At 41.0% G+C, this 23,262-nt stretch overlaps 1 protein-coding gene across 5 annotated transcripts in view; it reads left to right on the forward strand.

Annotated features, from left to right (window-relative positions):
* The window catches only part of PATJ (PATJ crumbs cell polarity complex component), a 195,674-nt gene that overhangs the window by 163,173 nt on the left and 9,239 nt on the right, over positions 1-23,262 (forward strand). For all 5 annotated transcript variants that reach the window (XM_075832709.1, XM_075832708.1, XM_075832710.1 and 2 more), the window contains 11 exons: positions 2,388-2,453; positions 3,162-3,279; positions 4,954-5,090; positions 5,944-6,027; positions 8,224-8,417; positions 9,793-9,940; positions 14,379-14,465; positions 20,103-20,220; positions 21,021-21,058; positions 21,146-21,268; positions 21,486-21,590. In XM_075832709.1, coding sequence (XP_075688824.1) covers positions 2,388-2,453; positions 3,162-3,279; positions 4,954-5,090; positions 5,944-6,027; positions 8,224-8,417; positions 9,793-9,940; positions 14,379-14,465; positions 20,103-20,220; positions 21,021-21,058; positions 21,146-21,268; positions 21,486-21,590 — 1,218 coding nt within the window. The remainder of the gene's footprint in view (positions 1-2,387; positions 2,454-3,161; positions 3,280-4,953; positions 5,091-5,943; positions 6,028-8,223; positions 8,418-9,792; positions 9,941-14,378; positions 14,466-20,102; positions 20,221-21,020; positions 21,059-21,145; positions 21,269-21,485; positions 21,591-23,262) is intronic.

The following is a 23,262-nucleotide window of genomic DNA, read 5'->3' on the forward strand; positions in this document are numbered from 1 at the left end:
GGGGGCAGTATTATAGTAGTTATATTCTTGTATATAGGGGCAGTATTATAGTAGTTATATTCTTGTATATAGGTGCAGTATTATAGTGGTTATATTCTTGTATATAGGGGGCAGTATTATAGTAGTTATATTCTTGTATATAGGGGGCAGTATTATAGTAGTTATATTCTTGTATATAGGAGCAGTATTATAGTAGTTATATTGTATATAGGGGCAGCATTATAGCAGTTATATTCTTGTATATAGGGGGCAGTATTATAGTAGTTATATTCTTGTATATATGAGCAGTATTATAGTAGTTATAGTCTTGTATATAGGGGCAGTATTATAGTAGTTATATTCTTGTACATAGGGGGCAGTATTATAGTAGTTATATTCTTGTACATAGGGGGCAGTATTATAGTAGTTATATTCTTGTATATAGGAGCAGTATTATAGTAGTTATATTCTTGTACATAGGGGGCAGTATTATAGTAGTTATATTCTTGTATATAGGGACAGTATTATAGTAGATATATTCTTGTATATAGGAGCAGTATTATAGTAGTTATATTCTTGTATATAGGGGCAGTATTATAGTAGTTATATTATTGTATATAGAAGCAGTATTATAGTAGTTTATATTCTTGTATATAGGGGCAGTATTATAGTAGTTATATTCTTGTATGTAGGGGGTAGTATTATAGTAGTTATGTTCTTGTATATAGGGGGCAGTATTATAGTAGTTATATTCTTGTATATAGGGGCAGTATTATAGTAGTTATATTCTTGTATATAGGGGAAGTATTATAGTAGTTATATTCTTGTATATAGAAGCAGTATTATAGTAGTTATATTCTTGTATATAGGGGCAGTATTATAGTAGTTATATTCTTGTATATATGGGGCAGTATTATAGTAGTTATATTCTTGTATAATGGGGCAGTATTATAGTAGTTATATTCTTGTATATAGGGGGCAGTATTATAGTAGTAATATTCTTGTATATAGTGTCAGTATTATAGTAGTTATATTCTTGTATATAGGGGCAGTATTATAGTAGTTATATTCTTGTATATAGGGAGGCAGTATTATAGTAGTTATATTCTTGTATATAGGGGCAGTATTATAGTAGTTATATTCTTGTATATAGGGGGCAGTATTATAGTAGTTATATTCTTGTATATTGGGGCAGTTTTATAGTAGTTATATTCTTGTATATAGGGGGCAGTATTATAGTAGTTATATTCTTGTATATAGGGGCAGTATTATAGTAGTTATATTCTTGTATATAGGTGCAGTATTATAGTGGTTATATTCTTGTATATAGGGGGCAGTATTATAGTAGTTATATTCTTGTATATAGGGGGCAGTATTATAGTAGTTATATTCTTGTATATAGGAGCAGTATTATAGTAGTTATATTGTATATAGGGGCAGCATTATAGCTGTTATATTCTTGTATATAGGGGCAGTATTAAAGTAGTTATATTCTTGTATATAGGGGGCAGTATTATAGTAGTTATATTCTTGTATATATGAGCAGTATTATAGTAGTTATAGTCTTGTATATAGGGGCAGTATTATAGTAGTTATATTCTTGTATATAGGAGCAGTATTATAGTAGTTATATTCTTGTATATAGGGGGCAGTATTATAGTAGTTATATTCTTGGATATAGGGAGTAGTATTATAGTAGTTATATTCTTGTATATAGGGGGCAGTATTATAGCAGTTATATTCTTGTATATAGGGGGCAGTATTATAGTAGTTATATTCTTGTACATAGGGGGCAGTATTATAGTAGTTATATTCTTGTATATAGGAGCAGTATTATAGTAGTTATATTCTTGTACATAGGGGGCAGTATTATAGTAGTTATGTTCTTGTATATAGGAGCAGTATTATAGTAGTTATATTCTTGTATATAGGGGCAGTATTATAGTAGTTATATTCTTGTATATAGGAGCAGTATTATAGTAGTTATATTCTTGTATATAGGAGCAGTATTATAGTAGTTATATTCTTGTATATAGGAGCAGTATTATAGTAGTTATATTCTTGTATATAGGGGGCAGTATTATAGTAGTTATGTTCTTGTATATAGGAGCAGTATTATAGTAGTTATGTTCTTGTATATATGGGGCAGTATATAGTAGTTATATTCTTGTATGTAGGGGCAGTATTATAGTAGTTATATTCTTGTATATAGGAGCAGTATTATAGTAGTTATATTCTTGTATATAGGGGCAGTATTATAGTAGTTATATTCTTGTATATAGGAGCAGTATTATAGTAGTTATATTCTTGTATATAGGGGCAGTATTATAGTAGTTATATTCTTGTAAAATTAGTATCTAGATGACTTGATTTAGTGATCAGATAATATTGTCCTATTTGTTTTACAGGAACATAAAGTGAAATTCATCGAGAAAACATTGGAGCCAGAGGAGGAGCAGAATGTGCAGGACAAGGTAGAGTTCTGAAGGGTTAATATCATCTGGCTATTTATGTGATAGTCAGTGAAGCTGTCTCTGGTATATTTGTGATGAACCGGTTGTTCCCAAAGAATCCGCTTATTTATTCAGTTTAAGTCTATGGCACTTCTGCGTCTCTCTACAGCGGTGGTCTCCTACTTATGACTTTCCAGCTGTTGTGATACTACAACTCCAGGCATCCTTTATTGTAGCACATTCCACATTCACTGGTGCGCAAGCGCGTTTCAGGCCACAATGGTTCTCTCTGAGCTAAATAAATAAACAACACAATTCACAGCACATTCCTGCCGCTATTAACCTGAATTCCTGGACGTGTGGCGCGCAGAGGATTGTCTAGGCTGAATACAATTGTAACAATCCCTCAGCTGTGAGAAGTATTAGGTCTGTACAGGTGTTCAGCACCTTTATATAATCAAGAATGTTCCTATTCATTGACAGCAAGCCGGAATCTTAAAACTGTTGGAAAATTGGAATAATTTGAAACAACTATTCATTATACAATGATTAGACTGTATTTACATGAAACTGGAAAACCCCTTTAAGTTCAGACTTAGCGGTAGCGGTGACTATTGTATGTGATTCAATTAAGATGATTGCATACACCAATATAGAGCGGATTGATTTTATTTTTTGATACGGCTTCTCGTTACAATCTTTCTTTGCCTTATCCTCTTCCTTCTGTAGTTGATCAGCCAGCTGAAACAGTCCATAAGCAGCACCAAGATCCCGTACAGTCCCCAGGAGATCTCTCTCGGACCAGCTCCACCGTATATTGTACCAGAACCGGAGATCTCCAGCCACAGTAAGACACAAACCACAGGGGCAGATTTTATTTTATTATTTTAAATGGTGCCATTACCTATAACAACCAAACAGACTCCAGCTATAGTCCTGCCTGGTTACTATGGATACATTGTCTAACAAACTATTAATTTTCAATGGGGTTGTCAGGCAGCTGGTCCATAGCAACCAGTCTGTCCAGAAAAACAGTATTTAGGTCTTTAAATCAAGACAGAGTGGTCTCTAAACTGCGGCTTACCAGGACTTTGACCGGGTCTTTCTCTATCTCTGCTGCATTGACCATATTTTTGTAACCTTTAGTTTAGATAGAGAACCCCCTGGAAATAAGACATCGCATCAGCTCTAGCCTGTCCTATTCATATGCCGTGTTTTTTCGCAGTCTTTAGATGCTTGTGTAATTTCCCTCAAAGGAACCCTAAACCGAGAAATGCATAATACAGTATAAAAATGTTTCCATGGTGATTGACAGTCAAGGTTTTCTGTTGTTCACGTAGATATCTTGCAGACCACACCAGTGTTTTCCGCTAAACTAATTTTGGCTGTCAGATATCAGAGGTGATGGAGCTAAACATGCCTGGGTTCATGTGCACAGAGCTATTGGGGAGGGCTCCTGCTGCAGCCAGTTGCCTTACAGCCAGTCAATTCTTCTCCATGTGTACAATATTGATCATGTTTATAAAGTTTGTTTTGCACTTTACATTAAAGAGGCTCTATCACCACATTATAAGTGATCTATCTCCTACATAATGTGATTAGCGCTGTAATGTAGATTACAGCTGTGTTTTTTATTTAGAAAAACGATAATTTTTGACTGAGTTATGACCTATTTTAGCTTTATGCTAATGAGTTTCTTAATGAACAACTGGGCGTGTTTTACTATATGGCCAAGTGGGCGTTGTACAGAGGAGTATATGACGCTGACCAGTGACCAATCAGCGTCATACACTCCTCCCCATTCATTTACATCGCACATAGCGATTTAGCTATATCGCTATGTGCAGCCACATACACACACTGTAACATTACTGCAGTGTCCTGACAGTGAATATACATCTCCTCCAGCCAGGAAGTGTTGTCTATTCAGAAACCTGACACTTCTGTAGCGTCTCTGTGAGATTTACAGCAAGGCCAGCGTAATCTCGTTTCAAATGACAGGATACATCGTAATCTCGCGGGATTACGCTTGCCTTGCTGTAAATCTCACAGAGACACTACAGAAGTGTCAGGATTCTGAATACAGATCACGTCCTGGCTGGAGGTAATGTATATTCATTGTCAGGACACTGCAGTAATGTTATAGTGTGTGTATGTGGCTGCACATAGCGATATCGCTAGTGCAGTATAAATGAATGGAAAGAAGTGTATGACGCTGATTGGTCACTGATTGGTCAGCGTCATACACTCCTCTGTACAACGCCCACTTGGCCATATAGTAAAACACGCCCAGTTGTTCATTAAGAAAGTCATTAGCATAAAGCTAAAATAGGTCATAACTCCGTCAAAAATGATCGTTTTTCTAAATAAAAAACACTGCTGTAATCTACATTACAGCGCCGATCACATCATGTACAAGATAGGCCACTTATAATGGGGTGACAGAGCCTCTTTAAGGGTGTGTTATACTAAATCTCTCCATGTCTTGTTTAATCTCCATATTTTCTCTCCTTTTCTGTAGAAAACTTTCAATCTCCATTAATACATTTTGATCCTGCAACATGTCCGATCATCCCAGGACAAGAAATGACCATTGAAATCTCCAAAGGACATTCAGGCCTTGGACTCAGCATCGTGGGTGGCAAAGATACTCCACTGGTAAATGTCATTATTCCCAGTATGTGATAACGTCCATTAATCTGCTTGGATACAGCGCTCTGTGAACAGCTTCTTTAGCAATGTCCTTTTGTGGCTTCCCCTCCTTGTGGAGGGTGTCAATGTCTTCTGGACAACTGTCAGGTCAGCATCTTCCCCATGATTGTGTAGCATCCTGAACCCAACTGTTGGACCATTTAAAGCCTTAGGAAACCTTTGCAGGTGTTTTGTGTTGATTGGCTGATTAGAGGGTCACACCAGGAGACGACAATCTCCAACTTTTACCCGATATTCTAATTTTCTGAGACACTAAATTTTGGGTTTTCATTCACTGTTCCCATAATCATCAACATTAAAAGAAAAAAATGCTGGAAATAGATCCCTCTGTGTGTAATGAATCTATAGAATATTTGAGAGACACTTTATGAATTGAATTACTGAAATAAATGAACTTTTTGATGATCTAATTCACTGAGAAGGACTGGTACAAGATGCTGCTGATCCGGGCAGGTTATCTATATTCTGCTTGATAACTATTGTCCGTTCTATAGTTCTTCTTGCCGTCCTTTTAATTTTGCAGCTCTGTGTGGGGGATAAAGCAGACCCTTTTCTCTAGTCTCATTCAATGCCATTAATGCTAAGAACCTGTGTACCTTCAATCATTTTGAATGCTGCTCTATATGTGACTAGAGTATAAGAAATGCTGTTCGGATCAGTCCAAGTTAAATAAGTAATTCTAAGTATTAGTACATGTTCACATAAGTCATTGGTGTCCATAAACTCTCATACACAGTATTTTCCCTGCACAAGTCTTCACCAGCCTCTGCTATCTCCCTGTTGTTTTTGTATTTTGCAGGAAGCTGTGGTGATACATGAGGTGTATGAAGAGGGCGCCGCCGCCAGGGACGGGAGGCTCTGGGCAGGGGATCAGATTCTGGAGGTATGCGAACCATATCTACAGTTTTACAGTGAAGCGGATCCATGGAGATATGTGCATGGCATAAAGGAAACCTTTTATGTCCTGAACTGACCTACAGTAACACAAAAAGCAGTATGAGGCCTCTCATTCCCCAAATAATAGGAAAATCCAAAATGTGATGCCATCCATGGGAAACTATAACACTCTGAACTGCTCTGGTCATTTATTGTAGATGGGTAGATTTTCTGATTTGGGCGTTCATTATGGATGGAGAGTCCTGCTGAGCTTTCCCTTTAGGGGGCGCTATAGGGTTCTGACCATTCATTATGGATAGATAGTCCTTCTGCACTTTTTCTTCAGGGGGCACTGTAGAGCACTGACTTTTTATTATAGATGGTAGGCTTGCTTTGTTTTACCTGCAGGTGGCGCTGTAGGGTTTAATCCTGCTCAGTGCAGTCTGGTGACCCTATCCGCTCTATTTTGCAGTTAGGCCCCATTGGCCGACTCATTGCAGATAGGTAAATATACTGAAAAGTGAGCAGGGTCGTACTGGCCCACCCGAGAATCAGAGGATCCTCCGGTGGGCCCAGGATCTAACAAAATAATGGGTCTTAAAGGTCCAGCAGAAGAGAATCCCATCTGGATCTCTTTGGAGCCAATAACTTGCCACTATTGTCTATTTCTTCTGGGATGGTTTACAAATTACCGATAGACCTTATTGATGATCTGTCCTGTGTACATTGATAACAAGGACTATGATGAAATGAAAAGTGGACATGTGCATGTTCTATATAGATGGAGGGTGGGCCCCCATAGTCATCTCCTCTGGGGGGCCAAAGGAACCCAAGTCCGACACGGAAAGTGAGAATATCTATAAATGAACAGTCCAGTCACCAGATTGGCCAAATCATCGACATTATATTCCCATCACTGTGTATCTTCCCATATTAGAGCTACGAGCACCTCATATCTCACTTTAGGATATTCCTTCCCCCATGTCCAGTTCATTCATAAGCGATAACATCTCTGTTTGCAGCTTGAGAGGCAAAATCAAATCCACAAACCGGGATTCAGTGTAATGTTGTATCCCGACAAGATGGATGTCACCGGCTTATTGCTGGAGGGGATCATTAATCATACATGTAATGGCTGTGAATAAAGGCAGCAGTAAGCAGAGGTAGTGAAGTAGTGAGTCCCGTACACCGCTCTGGCTGCCACGTTCTGTAGATCTGCGTCAGGCCTGGTTATTCGGGTCAGTTCCAGTCTCCGGTGGGTCTTCCATCAGCCGCCTGCACACTCCTCAGACACGCGCTTTGTTCAGTATTGCTGCTTGCTGTGTCATTGTGCTCACTCGCTGCGGGATCAATAGTTGATGTGTCTTCAAAGCTTTGTAAGAAATCCTTTGTTTCCTTCTAAAGTCGACTTGTCAGGAGAAATCCGACTGGTCCAGGATGCAAAAACATAACCATTCCTTACCATTCATACCTCTGTGTCTGCAATCACAATGACCATGTCCTGATTCACCTGCTGAAAACAGATATTAATCTTTATATAATGCACTTCTGCAACTTTCTAATCCACTCTGTATTACAATTTCTCACCATTTTCGAGGTAACTGCTTGCTGTCAGTGAATATTAGCATTCTTGTTGATATCTAGAGCACGACCTAATGCTTCTCACCCCTGAGGGTATTGTCACAATAGTGTCCAGTCAAAACCATCCTCTGATTTTAAACAATCTTAACTCCAGATTGATACAATGTATCAGTGCAGGTAAAATGTAACAATCTATAAGCCAATGAGAGTTTTGTGCTGCTGGTGTGTTTAGTTACTAGAAAAATGTCTAGAGTGGATACAATTGTAAAAAAACAAAACTCAGCTGTGAGTAGAGTTACATCTTTTCAGCCTCTGGATGTCATTGAGTGTCTATTCACTGACAGCAAGCAACGATCTTGAAAACCGGTGAGAAATTTAAACATAGAGTATTAGAAAGTTGCAGAACTGTTCAATATACAATGATTCAGTGGTATTTACATAAAACTGGAGTTAGTGTTTAAGGGAAGCTATGGCCGCAGCTGGGATTGAATACTTACGAAAAAGGGTTTAACATCTTGTTGAAATAATTTTGCAGCAGATTTAATGGCAGCAGGGTGCAGTTTGTCAGGGGCATGTGGCACGGGCACACCAGAAATACTTCTCACACAACTTCTACTCGCAGGTCAATGGCGTGGATCTGAGGAACGCCTCCCACGAGGACGCCATTACGGCTCTGCGACAGACACCTCAGAAAGTGCAGCTGGTGGTTTACAGGGACGAGGCGCAGTACAGGGATGAAGAGAACCTGGATATCTTCCAAGTGGAGCTGCAGAAAAAGACTGGCCGTGGTTTGGGGCTAAGCATTGTGGGTAAGAGGTAAGGTTCAGTGATTGGGGGTCACCTATTGTTCCGTACCTGTGCAGACCCCTCCCCTGAGGAGCTCATAATAGAGGGTCAGATTTTTAAGAAACCAATTAACCCATCCACATCATAGATGTGTGTGGCCTTCAATAGTTTAGTCCCGGAGGGCAATGAGGGAGGAATGATGCCGATCCCTTGTCAACCCTTCACTTGCCTTGACTGACTATTTAAATGACCTATTTAACCTATTATATGACCTATTTAAATGATATTTTGGCTGCCTCCAGGCACGACTAGGGGGAGCACACAACATAGGGTATTTTATACAGCTCAAGTTGAACTCCATAATAAATCTGTATGCAATGAGTTCCCCCTAGTGGTAGCTGCAAGAATTCTATCATGCCTTAATTAAAGGCTATGTACACCTTGGAGGGGCATTTTTTTTTTCTTTTTTAATAAACAGGTCAGTCAGTGTGTTTGGTGTAACTTTATAATTAGTTTTTATTAAAAATGCGTTTTACTTTTTGGGATACAGCTGCTTTGTATTGTGTATACCGTACAGCTGTATCTTTCACTATGACCTGAATCAGTCAGTCCCGCGGACCTGACGGATTCAGTGTCAGCGGGTCCTGCGTGTCTCTGACAGTTCATAACTTAGATGTGATAGGTGACAGACGGATCCTGCATGTCAGAGACTGACGGATTCAGGTCATAGCGAAAGATACAGCTGCTCTGTAAACACATTTTTTTTAATAAAAACTAATTATAAAGTTACACCAAACACACTGACTGACCTGTTTATTAAAAAATAAAAGTAAAAAATGCCCCTCCAAGGTTTACCTAGCCTTTAATTAAAGAATGATACAATTCTTGCATCTACCACTAGGGGGTCCTCACTGCATACAGATTTATTATTGAGTTCAACTGGAGCTGTATAAATACCCTATGCTGTGTGCTCCCCCTAGTGGTGCCTGAAGGCACCCAAAATTTTATCATTTAAATAGGTTTTCCAACAGGATATGCCATAAATGTCTGATAGGTGCAGGTTCCAGAGGGGTTAGGGGTCCCCCTCTCTGTCCCCAGCGTAGTTTGTACATACAATATGTCCTCAGGCTACAGTGAGGGACGTATTTATATTGCTGCAGGATGCGTTTTGTATGAACGTCCCTCCTTTATAGCCGGTTTGTATCAGAAACAACCACTTAACTAGAACAAGCTGCTCCAGTACGTGTGAGAGGCTGCGCCATTGTTCCTGACGGCTCATGTTTTAAACCAGATGATCGTATTCATTGTGCTGACTATTATGGTGACAATTACAGCGTCGCTGAGCAGAGCTGATGGATGAGTCAGACCCCGGAATAGTATGAGTGTTTATTGTCCTGTCTTCCAGGAACGGCAGTGGAGTCTTCATCTCTGACATTGTAAAAGGGGGAGCAGCCGACTATGACAGGAGATTAATGCAAGGAGATCAGATCCTGTCCATCAACGGCGAGGACGTCCGCAGCGCCTCCCAGGAAGTGGTGGCCGCCATATTAAAGGTATGAGCTATACAAGAAACAGGGTGAAGTGACTGAACCGCATGACCTGAATCTTCAGGGCGTTTATTAGGGGCCAGGTCTGTATCCTTGAAGCTCTGAAAGAGGAAGGGGCTGCATGGGCTCGTCATACAGCCTTAAAGGGGTCTTCCAGTTTTATGGTAATAATGGTTAATCACTGTATAAATAGAAAGTTCTACAACTTTCTAATACACTTTGTGCTTCAGTTCCTCACCATTTTCAAGATATTTGTTTGCTGTCAGTGAATAAGAACATTATTGTTTACTTCAGAGGCAGCAAATTTGTACATTGCTAGACATTCTCTCATCTGAGACGTGGATACAATTGTTTCCAGTCCAGATATTGCTCTGTGAGCCAAACAGCCTGGACTCCAGACTGATACATTGTACCAAACTAGCAGAGAGATGTGTGCTGCTGCTGCTGATGTGTTTAGATCAAAGAGCATTGTCTAGACTGGAGGCCATTGTATTCTCAGCTGAGAGCAGGACTAGCTATGTTTGAGTTTTCTGCCCCTGAATGTAAACAAGTGTTCTCATGTACCCAGTGCTACAACTCTGATATTATATATTATATAGCATGTATAAATAATCTACAAATAAAGTTGAATCACTCCGCAAATACATTGTATTACTTATCTAGTATTAATCTTGAGCTACAGCATCTACTGCTTGTTCAGTGTCTGTGCAAAGCTTTCTGTGGTGATTTTGCATTCTGGGAAATGTCGTCTTTTCCCCATAAGAGATTACTATGTAGTGTCTGGTGTTAAGATCCCCCCCCCCCCCCCCCTTCCATTATAGGAGCGCAGCTAAGCTTTTAGAGGAATGGCTTGTAGTAACCAATATAATAGTGAGTTCAGCTCTGAAGTATAATACAGACTGCTACTCTGCATTAGTACAGGATAAGTAATGTAATGTATGTACACAGTGACTCCACCAGCAGAATAGTGCGTGCAGCTCTGGAGTATAATGCAGGATGTATCTCAGGATCAGTACAGGATAAGTAATGTAATGTATGTACACAGGGACTCCACCAGTAGAATAGTGAGTACAGCTCTGGAGTATAATACAGGATGTAACTCAGGATCAGTACAGGATAAGTAATGTAATGTATGTACACAGTGACTCCACCAGCAGAATAGTGAGTGCAGCTCTGGAGTATAATACAGGATGTAAATCAGGATCAGTACAGGATAAGTAATGTATGTACACAGTGACTCCACCAGCAGAATAGTGAGTGCAGCTCTGGAGTATAATACAGGATGTAACTCAGGATCAGTACAGGATAAGTAATGTAATGTATGTACACAGTGACTCCACCAGCAGAATAGTGAGTGCAGCTCTGGAGTATAATACAGGCTGTAACTCAGGATCAGTACAGGATAAGTAATGTAATGTATGTACACAGTGACTCCAAGAGCAGAATAGTGAGTGCAGCTCTGGAGTATAATACAGGATGTAACTCAGGATCAGTACAGGATAAGTAATGTAATGTATGTCCACAGTGACTCCACCATCAGAATAGTGAGTGCAGCTCTGGAGTATAATACAGGATATAACTCAGGATCAGTACAGGATAAGTAATGTAATGTATGTACACAGTGACTCCACCAGCAGAATAGTGAGTGCAGCTCTGGAGTATAATACAGGATGTAACTCAGGATCAGTACAGGATAAGTAATGTACCGTATTTTCCGGACTATAAGGCGCACCGGATTATAAGGCGCACTTTCTATGAGCGCCTTGTAAGCAATCATGTTTCATATATAAGGCGCACTGGATTATAAGGCGCAGCACATTACCGTTAAATAAACCATTGCTCAGACTGCAAGTCAAAATTTATTACACTTTTTAACAATAACTTGCAACTGGTTCAGCTGTAATTGCAAATCAAAACGTTAAGGGTATGTGCACACACACTAATTACGTCCGTAATTGACGGACGTATTTCGGCCGCAAGTCCCGGACCGAACAGTGCAAGGAGCCGGGCTCCTAGCATCATACTTATGTACGACGCTAGGAGTCCCTGCCTCGCTGCAGGACAACTGTCCCGTACTGTAAACATGATTATACTACGGGACAGTTGTCCTGCAGCAAGGCAGGGACTCCTAGCGTCGTACATAAGTATGATGCTAGGAGCCCGGCTCCTTGCACTGTGTTCGGTCCGGGACTTGCGGCCGAAATACGTCCGTCAATTACGGACGTAATTAGTGTGTGTGCACATACCCTTACCGTACTTTTTCAGTTCATTCCTCCACCAGAAATCCATCAAATCCGTCATCTTCAGTGTCGGAGTTGAACAGTTGGGCGATTTCGGCATCAAGCATGGGGTCCTCCTCTTCATTATCCGAGTCGGTTTCGTTGCTGCTGCTAGGCTCTTCAGTGGTGATTCCAGCCTTCCTGAAAGCTCGGATGACACTGGAGACTGATACATTCTTCCAGGCATCCACGATCCACTGGCACATAGTGGCATAACTCGCACGGCGTTGCCTCCCTGTTTTGGTGAATGTGTGGTCACCTTCTGTCATCCAATGCTCCCATGCAGCTCGCAATTTAACTTTAAATGACCTGTTGATGCTGATATCTAGCGGCTGGAGCTCTTTGGTTAATCCACCAGGGATGACAGCAAGCTCCGAATTAGTTTTCTTCACTTGGGCTTTGACAGTATCGGTCAAGTGGGCGCGCATCGAGTCACAGACCAATAGGGATGGGGATTTGTGAAAAAAGCCACCCGGTCTCTTGACGTAGACCTCCCTCAGCCACTCACTCATCTTCTCCTCATCCATCCAGCCCTTTGGGTTAGCCTTAATGATGACACCAGCAGGAAAATTTTCTTTAGGCAAAGTCTTCCTCTTGAAAATTACCATGGGTGGTAGTTTCTGGCCATTAGCCTGACAAGCGAGAACTACAGTGAAAGATGACTTCTCATTTCCTGTGGTACGTATAGATATCGTACTGGTCCCTGTTTTCTCAACAGTACGGTTTACGGGGATATCGAAAGTGAGGGGAACCTCATCCATGTTAATAATGTGTTCTGGCTGGATATTCTTTTCATTTATCTTGGTTATGCAGTAGGTGCGGAAAATGGCCAGCTTCTCTTCATAATCCTTTGGTAATTGCTGGCACACAGTAGTTCTGGTGCGAATGGAGAGATGACGCCTTTGCATGAAACGAAAGCACCATGAAGGACCTCCTCGAAAGTCCTTGATCTCCATGTCACGTGCTAAAGCAGTGGCTTTGAGTCTAATAGAGACAGTGGAGACGCTTCTACATGCGTTTCTCTGTTCCATAACCCACTGTTCTATTTTGTCCTCCAACTGTGGCCACCTTGCTTTGTTTCCTCGGAAACTCAGTTTGGTCTTCTTTACTTGGCGGAGGTCATCTTCTTGTTTTCTCCACTTACGCACCATGGATTCATTAATGTTGAATTCTCTTGCAGCTGCCCTATTTCCATGCTCTACTGCATAACTTATAGCTTTAAGCTTGAAACCTGCATCATAAGCATGTCTCTTAACAGGAGGCATTTTTTGGGGTAGTGGGTATAGTTAACGCTAAAGCAAAGATATATTGCAAGGATCCTACAGAGCTGTAAGTATCACTCAGTGTGGCTCCTGATTACGGTGGCCGTAATGCTCAATCCATTTATGGATACTGTAAAAACCCAAGTGAAGAATAAATTCATAGGCGCACGGGGGGGAGGAGCATGGTGTGTGCTGTGGTATGCCGCCGCCGACCCCTGCCGCCCACGATAGAGGTAAAGGATCCTGTATGAACCCCTCTCTTTACTGTCGGGTTCATATATAAGGCGCACCGGATTATAAGGCGCACTTTCTATTTCTGAGAAATTCTCAACATTTTATGTGCGCCTTATAGTCCGGAAAATACGGTAATGTATGTACACAGTGACTCCACCAGCAGAATAGTGAGTTCAGCTCTGGAGTATAATACAGGATGTAACTCAGGAACAGTACAGGATAAGTGATGTCATGTATGTATGCAGTGACTCCCCTTTTTATGTAGATTAATTCTCTATATATACCGGACACAGAGGTGGCTGCATACTGAAGTTTCTCTGTATTATAGGGATCTTGTTATTTTTATTTCTTAGTCTTTTTCAGGGTTCCTCTTGTGGTGCTTTAATATATAAATAAATTCCTTCGTCCCATTCGCTAGATTCACACTTCTGGTTGGTCATTTAGTGTCTACAACGATATAATCAGCAGATTTTCCTTGTTCTTTTTTGCACGTTGTCCTGTGCCACCTGCATCGGTCGTCGTCTCTATTTTTGCCCTTCTCTCTCCGCAGCTTCTTGAGACTTGTTTTTCCTTTGTTTATTTTGAGTCGCCGTGTAATAAGACGTTATGTTTGTTTATGATGAATCCCCTGTTGTTCTGATTCTAAAGACTCTTCTATTTTATCTGAAGTGCGCACAAGGACTCGTTCATCTGGAGGTCGGGAGACTCAGAGTTGGGACTTGGCTGTCATCCAGGAAAGCCTATGAAGGCAGTCAGGTGCGGGACATGTGTCTCATTGATGGAGAAGAAGGGTTTATTTACAGCTGCCCTCGTGTTCCACCTTCTGTAGTTAGAACAGTTCACACTTTGCAGTTCTTACATCTCATCTTTTACATTTTGTCTCATGATTAATTTGTGATCTTGAAAAATATCCACTTATGGGGATTACTGGCTGTATGTTAGTAAATCCTAAAGTGAGTGACCATCTTCACCATTCTTTAAATTTAAATGGATCCAAAAGTTTGTGCGGATTAATTTCCTAATTTATCCTTTATAAGTTGGAGCTCCGTATTTCTGCTACAAAGCTCCAATTCCCCTGTATAGCATTAAATGGTCAGATTCTTACTACCTGTAGCCCCCACTAGGGGGAGTTCACTGCATACACATGTATACAGCTCCCATTGAACTGAATAAATGCATGTATAGCAAGTTTCAAAGCTCCCCCTAGTGGCAGAATTTTAGCCCGATTTTTTTCATTTAAAGGGGTTGTCTCATGAAGACAACTCCTTTTAAAATGTTTCTGGCTGATTGTCGTGAACCTGGATTCTCTTATCCCTGGCAGTCCACTATTGTCATTCGGGAAAGCCGCATCCAGCATACATTTCAAATGAATGGCTGTCCTTGTAATACATAGATGCCCAGGTCCGCCAGAGCATTCTGGCATATAAAGGGGGGTCCCGAGTGAAGGACTCCCCTCTGATATCCAAATACCCCAACAAGACATGTGGACAGGACTTGTTGTCCTGAGACAACCCCTGTAACTCTATGACTGTGTGAAGGGAAGGAGGAGATATATTATGAAATTAATCAGCTCAGAATTTGGGGCTTAAAAATGAAAAGACTCTGTCTTTAAATTCTTTCCCATTTTCAGGATCTTTGCTTGATGTCAGGGAATGGGAATGAGGCTGAAAACTCACCCTGATCATGTCCAACTGACACAGGTGTAGAGCTTGTTACAGTGTATCAGAACTCCTGCTTGCATTGAGCCAGGCACCTGTGTAGGTTGGACACAATCAAATTTCCCGTGCTGAATGTCCGTTTTATATTGTTATTCCCATTACGGAAAATGACAGCATATCTATGGGATACGCCATCACTTTCAGATTGGTGGGGGTCTGACGTCTGCGACCCCCACCGATCTCAAAAATGAAAGGACCGCAGCACTGGTGCAGTGTTGCGTCCCCTGTACTGTTCCTCGCTGCAGAGCAATCCCGGCTACAGGGACCTGCACCACAACTCAAATCCTGCAATGGCGCCGGGACGCAGTTCACTGCACATCTGGTGGTCGGGGAGCGCCACAGTGCAGGGAACATTTAAAAAGGGATGCAGCAGTGTGGCTGTGTCAATCATCCTTTCAGTGGGGTTTCCAGAGGTCAGACCCTCGTCGATCAGAAAGTGGTGGAATATCCCAGCAATTTGCCATCACTTTCTGTAATGGGAGCATTGTAATAGTGTATATGTGTGTGTATATATATATATTGTGCTTTGTGTGTATGCCGCCCATGTCATGACCGGTTAGACCAAGCGTGTTTTATAGCATATAGTCACTTGGCGCACCGTGGTATTGATTACTCTGTGTCCAGCGAAGATGATCCAGCCGCCTCTAACATTGATCCTTAGCAGACGTGCCGCGAATAACCGTTATTCCCAGAAAGAGATATCGACGGTCTGTGATAATAAAGTTAATTACCTGATCTCTCAATAACGAGTGTCCTTAGAAATAGCGAATACCAGCAAAGTCTTAATCGCAATCCATTACGTAAACTCCTTACAAATCTCTCCATTCACATATCACTGGGTTAATAGAACCGCTTGGCTCTGAAATCATTCTGCATGTTCTGCTTTGTATTCCGGACTGTGATTATCTGCAGGGAGCGTTATGAAAAAAAATTAAAGTTATTATTCAGAGCTTCTTATGGGATAATCTAGTACAAAGGCTTTTTGCATAGTTGCTATTCAAATGGCGAATATAAGACGACCGTTCTTATAGTGCAGTAACGTATTCAGAGCCGCTGCTGATATCAACCCCTTTTATTATGTATTTGTAATGGCTGATAACAGGCAGCAATAGATTGCACTCAATTGCAAATAGAGGTGAGATTGTACTTCGGTTAAATTTTCCTAAATGTAATTAAAGCAAAAAAAACATTGCAAATGCAAAATCCTGGAATTTACACAACAAAATATTTTTGGACTGTGTATTTGTCGCACATTTAATGAACTATTGGTGGCAAAAATAAAAACACACCAAGGGAAGGGAAAATAATTATCCGATGAACGAGATTATTGCCACCAGTTTGATACTATCTGCAATGCATTTCTATCTAGAAACATTTTTATTTGCAGACTATTTCATTTTTCCTTCTGTTTTGCTCTCATTCACTCCAGTTACTTATAACCGTTTATAACAATCACACTATTTATTATTAAAGTATAGAAACTGTAACATCCATATATAATCTCTTAATTTGCCTCTTGCTTCTGGACTCCTGTCCCGTTGGATGGAGGGATTATATATTTATTGCGGGTATAGGTTCCGTTATACGTGGCAACACATTGGGGGGTTCGTCCGGGATGGGAATTTATTATCTTCATTGGATTCCATCACACAGTATGACAAGTAATTTCTGAAAAATGAAACATTGTAGCGTTAAGTTTGCCGATTGTTGCGCTTGACGTTTATTAAGCAAGTTACATAAAATCAAAGCCTTGTCTGCATTAGTACGGCTAGTGACCATGCAGAAAAATATAGGGCTTTTCCCATAATCAATATTTATCACCTATCCACAGGATAGGAGATAAATATATGATCAGTGGGGGTCTGATTGCTGGGACCCCCAACGATCAGGAGAATGGGCTTTCCTTGCCGTTCCTGGGAGCCCTATAGGATTGGAGCGGTACTGCGCATGCTCGACCACCGCTCCATTCATTTCTATCAGGCAGCCAACCCCCCCCTCCATCTAAATGGAAACTAAGGTGCACTACAAACTATTTTATTTGTTTATATCGCCACCAGCATATTCTGCAGCGCTGTGGATTTTAGAATAATTTTACCAACCTCTCCACAGTAAGTCAGTCTTTCCTAACCATCAAAATTCTGTTCAAAATTTCTTTTCTAAGCCCCGGTCCCTCCATCACATAGCAGTGCTCTTTTCTCTTCTTAGAGATGCCATTTTCATCTTAGAGATTGCCAGGCAAGGTCACGCAGAAACACCGCACAGCTTCACAGCCTCGTTCTGCATTGTGACAATGTTCCATTGAGGTCTTTGCACAACATTGCATATCAATATGGACGTTCACTCATAATAAAGCTTTCATAGTTTTTCCACAAAATAAACGAAAAAATGCAAAAATAAAAAAAAATTCTCGTCTGCTGAGATTTTTCCTCGCCATCTGCTTTGCGCTTTACGCTCTAATTCTAATGAACAGTCATAAAACCGACCCCACTTATTTATAACGTTTAATGACAACGCAATTTATCTGTTTGGCCAGGCTGATATCCATTGGCTAAGCCAATATATAATCAATAACAACAATAAGTTTTTAAAACTGAGCTGTGTCCGCATTAGAAGGGGGAGGGGTACATAGACTACATTACATTTACCATTGACCAGTTGGTTATATCTCAGTTGTGAGACTTGCTCCGTTGTAGGCCAAATTCCCATGAGTGTATATCGCCTCCATATTTATAACGTCCCGAATACCGAGCGAATGTTGGCCAGTGCAGGCCAGTCCGTATTTCTAAATAGGCAGCATGCTATATCAGAGGCAATGTTACAGCCATATGTTTTATACATAGAAATCAATGAAGCCTGTAAATTGGCCCAAAAAATTATTAGATCTTCATGTTCTACATTTGTACCCCGTCCGTAATTGTATAAGGAGTAGTAGAGAGCATAGAAATATAATTCGAGAGCTTAGGTTCTGTTCACACTTGAATCGTGGCATCCACAATAACAGCCACAACATTCTGCCAGATCCGTCATACAACTGATATCGCTGGTGCCCGACGGACACTTTTGTACGTAGTTTATTTTGGGAAGTTAATTCCTCCTTACACATATGACAGAATTTGTGAGGGAGGCTCCGACGCAAATGTGAACAGAACCTTATTGACATAGAAGTACCTAAAACCTAGATAAATAATCAATCCAGGTTTTGTGTAGATATTTTAAACATATTTCGGTCTGTGTGAATAGGTCTGTGTGGTCTAAGGTAGCTGACATAAGAATACATAGATTTGGTGTTTTGCTTTTTTTTTACCTTTTTGCTTCAATTTTTATATAAAATGGTGTAAATTTCTTCTTGACCCCTTTTATTTTTGGCTGTCTTATGGTGGAGGGGGCGGGACTTGGCATTCCTAACTCCTATTGTAGACAGAGCAGTGGGGGAAGGCTCTTACTGCAGCCAGTTGCCTTACAGCCAGACGCACACTTGTGAGACGGAGGGAGATGGAGGAAATGGCTGATGTCTTGGGACACAAAGATACAAATTATTTATGTTTCTCAGTTTAATTGCATTATGAGACCTTCTTGGATCAAGTGAGAGGAGGATATTAACCCCTTCAGGACCCAGCCTGGTTTGGCCTTCAGGACAGCCGATTTTTTCAAATCTGACATGTTACTTTATGTGTTAATAACTTTGGAATGCTTTTACCTATCCAAGCGATTCTGAGGGAGCGCCATTTTGCTTTTGGAGCGCAGATTTAGCTGTTTGGCGTTTTGCTGGTATTTCAGTTTATAATGTGGGGGCATATGTTATCTGTGCGGGGTACATCAGGGCATAATAAGAGGGTATAATAATGCAGTAAATAAATAATTCATAGATCTGTGGCCAGTGTCGCACTGATAAATGGCGCCCGATCTTATCCGCTTTTGGAACACTGCGTCGCCATATTCTGAGAGCCAGAACTTTATTTTTTTGATCACTTTTTATTTCCTATTTTGGGAGGGGTGGTGACCAAAACATAGCAATTCTGGCATCGTTTTTTATTGATTTTTTTTTTTTTTTTGCGGTGTTCATCGTTCAGGAAAAATGACTTTATAGTTCTGGTCGTTAGGAACGCGGTGATACCAAATATGTGTACTTTTTTTTTAAACTTTTTCATTTTTTTATAATAAAAGGCTTATCATATGGAGAAAAGCAGTTCTTGTATTTTTTAACATAACTTTTATTTTTACACTTTTATTAACTTTTTTTTTTTGTACTTTTTTTTTTTTTTTTGTCCCACTAGGGGACTTGAGGACTTGCAGCTTTGATCACTGCTAGAATACATTACACTACCTACGTACTGACAATAATGTATTCTAACCGTCATTGTGGCGGGAAGCAAAGCCTCTCCAGGACGTACAGTTGCGACGTAGCGCGGGAATAGGTTAAAGCAGGATTTATTTTTTTTGGTGCATTTCCTACATTTTTTGTTCCTTTAATAAATTCCACAGAAACCACCAAATGTTCATAATGATAAAAGCTCGGGCTCGCTCTGAACGGCTTCTGTACTCCACACACAGCGAACTAGAACGAGGGATTTGGACCTAATCACAGCTGTCTCCATCCTGTAATTAAATTGTAATGAAATAATGAAGGTTTCGCAACTTACAAGAATTTAATTACTCTGCATATCTTTTGTTCCAGGTCGGTAAGAGCTTCTCTCAGAGTGCACAGCCGCCCTCGCTCGCCCCAGTCATATCCAGTGCACAGAATTACAGCAGCTCCAAGAGATCTTCTGCTCCGTCCTCTCAGAGAAACTCCGGTAATCATCTCTGCCCCTCACCCCCTCTGGGGTGTTGTTCTTGGAGGCTTTCAGTCTACTTGATGCAACCTCTGCCTCCTGTAAAGTCTTATTATTTTTGCACTTGGGGGGTGCCAACAGGCCACTCCACCTATACCAGGGTATTTAGTTCCAGGGCTAGGGCAGCAAAATAAGTCTTTGCCCAGGTGATGAAAAACTAATTTATACCGATGGCGTAAGGAACCCTTGTCCCTGCCTGCAGTACGAGGTCGGTGTCAAGGTCCGTACTGCTGACCTAATGACCAGGCCCCCTGAGATCGCCATAGGATTCTATGGGGATCGAAGTTTGATTTTTGTTGCTATAACATACCTTTACAACGTTCTGTTTTTCGCTGGATTGTCCTGTGAAACCGACCTCAAAGGAAGTTGAGCATATGCAAATATACCCAAAAGTAGGCGTTTATGGAAAGTTTTGTAGGCGTTCCTGGGCGGATCGGAGGCTGGGCTTATAACTGTCCTGCAAAGACTAATTGAAAAGTTGGGATGTATGCTATAATGTGGATATTAAATCCAGCCCGATCATGTATCCGTACTGTGGATTTTTTAGTCCGTTGTTCAATCCCCGGCAGTGACGGAAGTTGTGATGCACAGCACTAGCAGCGCTGTCCATTCAGATAGTTGCATGAGGACGCGTTCACACTAGTGTCTATACATTTTTTGATCCATGGTGCAGGGGCTGTTGTATATTTTGTATCAGGGTCTTTGGTTGCTGTCGGCATGACGTGTCTAATATGCTCAATCTTCGTTATCTATGACTTTAGGTATAGAAATGGAGCCCAGGACGGTGGAGATCAGCAGGGTGAGTGATAATAAGATAACACCATAAGGATCTGCTTTGTATCTGCAGAGTTAACATAATGCGTTCTTCCCTTCTCCCAATACCCAGGGCCCCAATGATGCTTTAGGCATCAGTATAGCGGGTGGAAAAGGGAGCCCACTGGGTGATATTCCTGTGTTTGTCGCCATGATTCAAGCCAGTGGTGTAGCAGCGCGAACTAACAAGCTGAAGGTAATTACCATGTTCATGTCTCTGGTAAGTTTGAATAATCAATTAGCGAATCGCTTTATCAATAATTTCCAGATATCTGTATATAACCTAAATCTTAACCCCTTTACACACAGGCAGCCGCCCTCCTGGCATTATCTGTAGGCCTCATTACGCTGTTTACTGTTATAGCCGGATAGTGGAGATCTGTCGGTAATCTTACCATTTCTTACACTCTCAGGTCGGAGATCGGATTATCAGTATTAATAAGCAGCCGCTGGACGGGATGTCCCACGCAGATGTGGTTAACGTACTAAAGAACGCGTACGGCAGCATCGCCTTGCAGGTACGTGGAGCTCGTCTATGTGCAGCAGATAATTGTTGTTCTGGAACTATGCGCTTGTTCCCCCCGGCTGATCTCAACCTCAATTATGAACAAGCTGAAGACCCCTGTGTTACCCGAGATTAGTAAACGCTTCCAGCGACCAGTTCTCATCGCAGTGTGCGCTCGAGACACGAGTGTAATAACTGTCCAGCTCACTGGTCTGTGATGAGCGTCAGCAATATCTCCGAGCTGCTGCAAAATTTATGAATATATTTAGGAGACCTTTAAATTTAAGGGGTATTCCAGGGGGTAAAAAAAAATGTCACACCGTTCCCCGCCTCCGCTGTCCAGGTTCCCTGCCGGTTATTTGTTTATACAGGAGCGCAGACCACATGACGGTGACATCATAGTCAATGATATGTAAATCCACGGCACTTCACGATTGAAGTAAAAATGAATAGATTTATTGGTCACCAATTAACATGAAGCAAATCCGGTACCATCAAACTTATTTCTTCATAAACATAATAATAACATCCTATTACTTATTGGGATTACTGCGGATTTACTCATCGTTGACATACGGATTGAAGAACCCTTCCAAGTGGCACCCATATTTAATAAGAGGGCTATCCTTATCTTCCTAAATTATGTGACATCATAGTGACATCACAGCAGGCAGCAATAGGTGTGTCATCATTATAAACAACACATCAGATCTACCTAGTGGACTGGGGGGATCCGGACAGCAGCGGCGGAGAAACAGTAAGTAATTGCATCGGTAAGAATATGGCAAAAAAAATTACGAGACATCCTTTTTTTTATCCCTAATGTACAGAATCGGCTACTTTTTAGCTCTGCTCCAGTAGGGCACAGATATGATCAATGACTCCAGCTTAGTTACATTGTCTATTGGAGTCTGTGGTAGTCTGAAATCTACCCCATGTCTTGTCAGAACTCAGATTGATGTTTTGACACTTCTCCGTGCGTTAGACTGCAAAATACTCGTGTCATGTTCTCATTTTCTATAAAACCCAGATCGAAAATTCTCCACCTGAAAACCATCATTTGTATTCCGTCACCTTTCCCCCAACAAAATTAAGCGATCGACAGCCAAAGTAAAAACTAATAAATGTATAGGGGGACGTGTTCCTAACCTCCAAATGTAAACAAGAAGGTACCCATACACTGACAGCAAGCAGAGATCTTGTACATGATAAGAAATTGCAACACAAAGTGAATTAGAAAGTTGCAGAACTTTTCATCGTACAATGAGTTAGCTTTACAGGGGGAAATTTATATTAGGGGGGGGGGAGGGGTTCCAAGTGTTTTGGTGCCCACGGTGGAGGTACTTTCTATTTTTCTGTCTGTCCATGAATTTACAGATGATTGGTAACATTAGACAACACCTAATATTCCTGGTGGTTTGGAATGGTGCAGGGGATGATGGAGGTGATTTAGCGCAGAATTCTTTATAGGCGTTTTTTTTTGTTTTGTTTTTTATATACAGATCCCCGGCTTCCCTTTACACTGCTATTCTGCAAGTTACATGATACAATTCTGTTTGCCTTCAGCCACCACTAGGGGGAGCTCACTGCATAGGTATTTATACAGCTCCCATAGAACTCAATAATAAATCTACATGCAGTGAGCTCCCTCTAGTGGCAGCAGAAATAATTTTTATTATATAAGT

This window comes from Rhinoderma darwinii, chromosome 7, assembly GCF_050947455.1.
Source record: "Rhinoderma darwinii isolate aRhiDar2 chromosome 7, aRhiDar2.hap1, whole genome shotgun sequence".
Classification (NCBI taxonomy): Eukaryota; Metazoa; Chordata; class Amphibia; order Anura; family Rhinodermatidae; genus Rhinoderma; species Rhinoderma darwinii.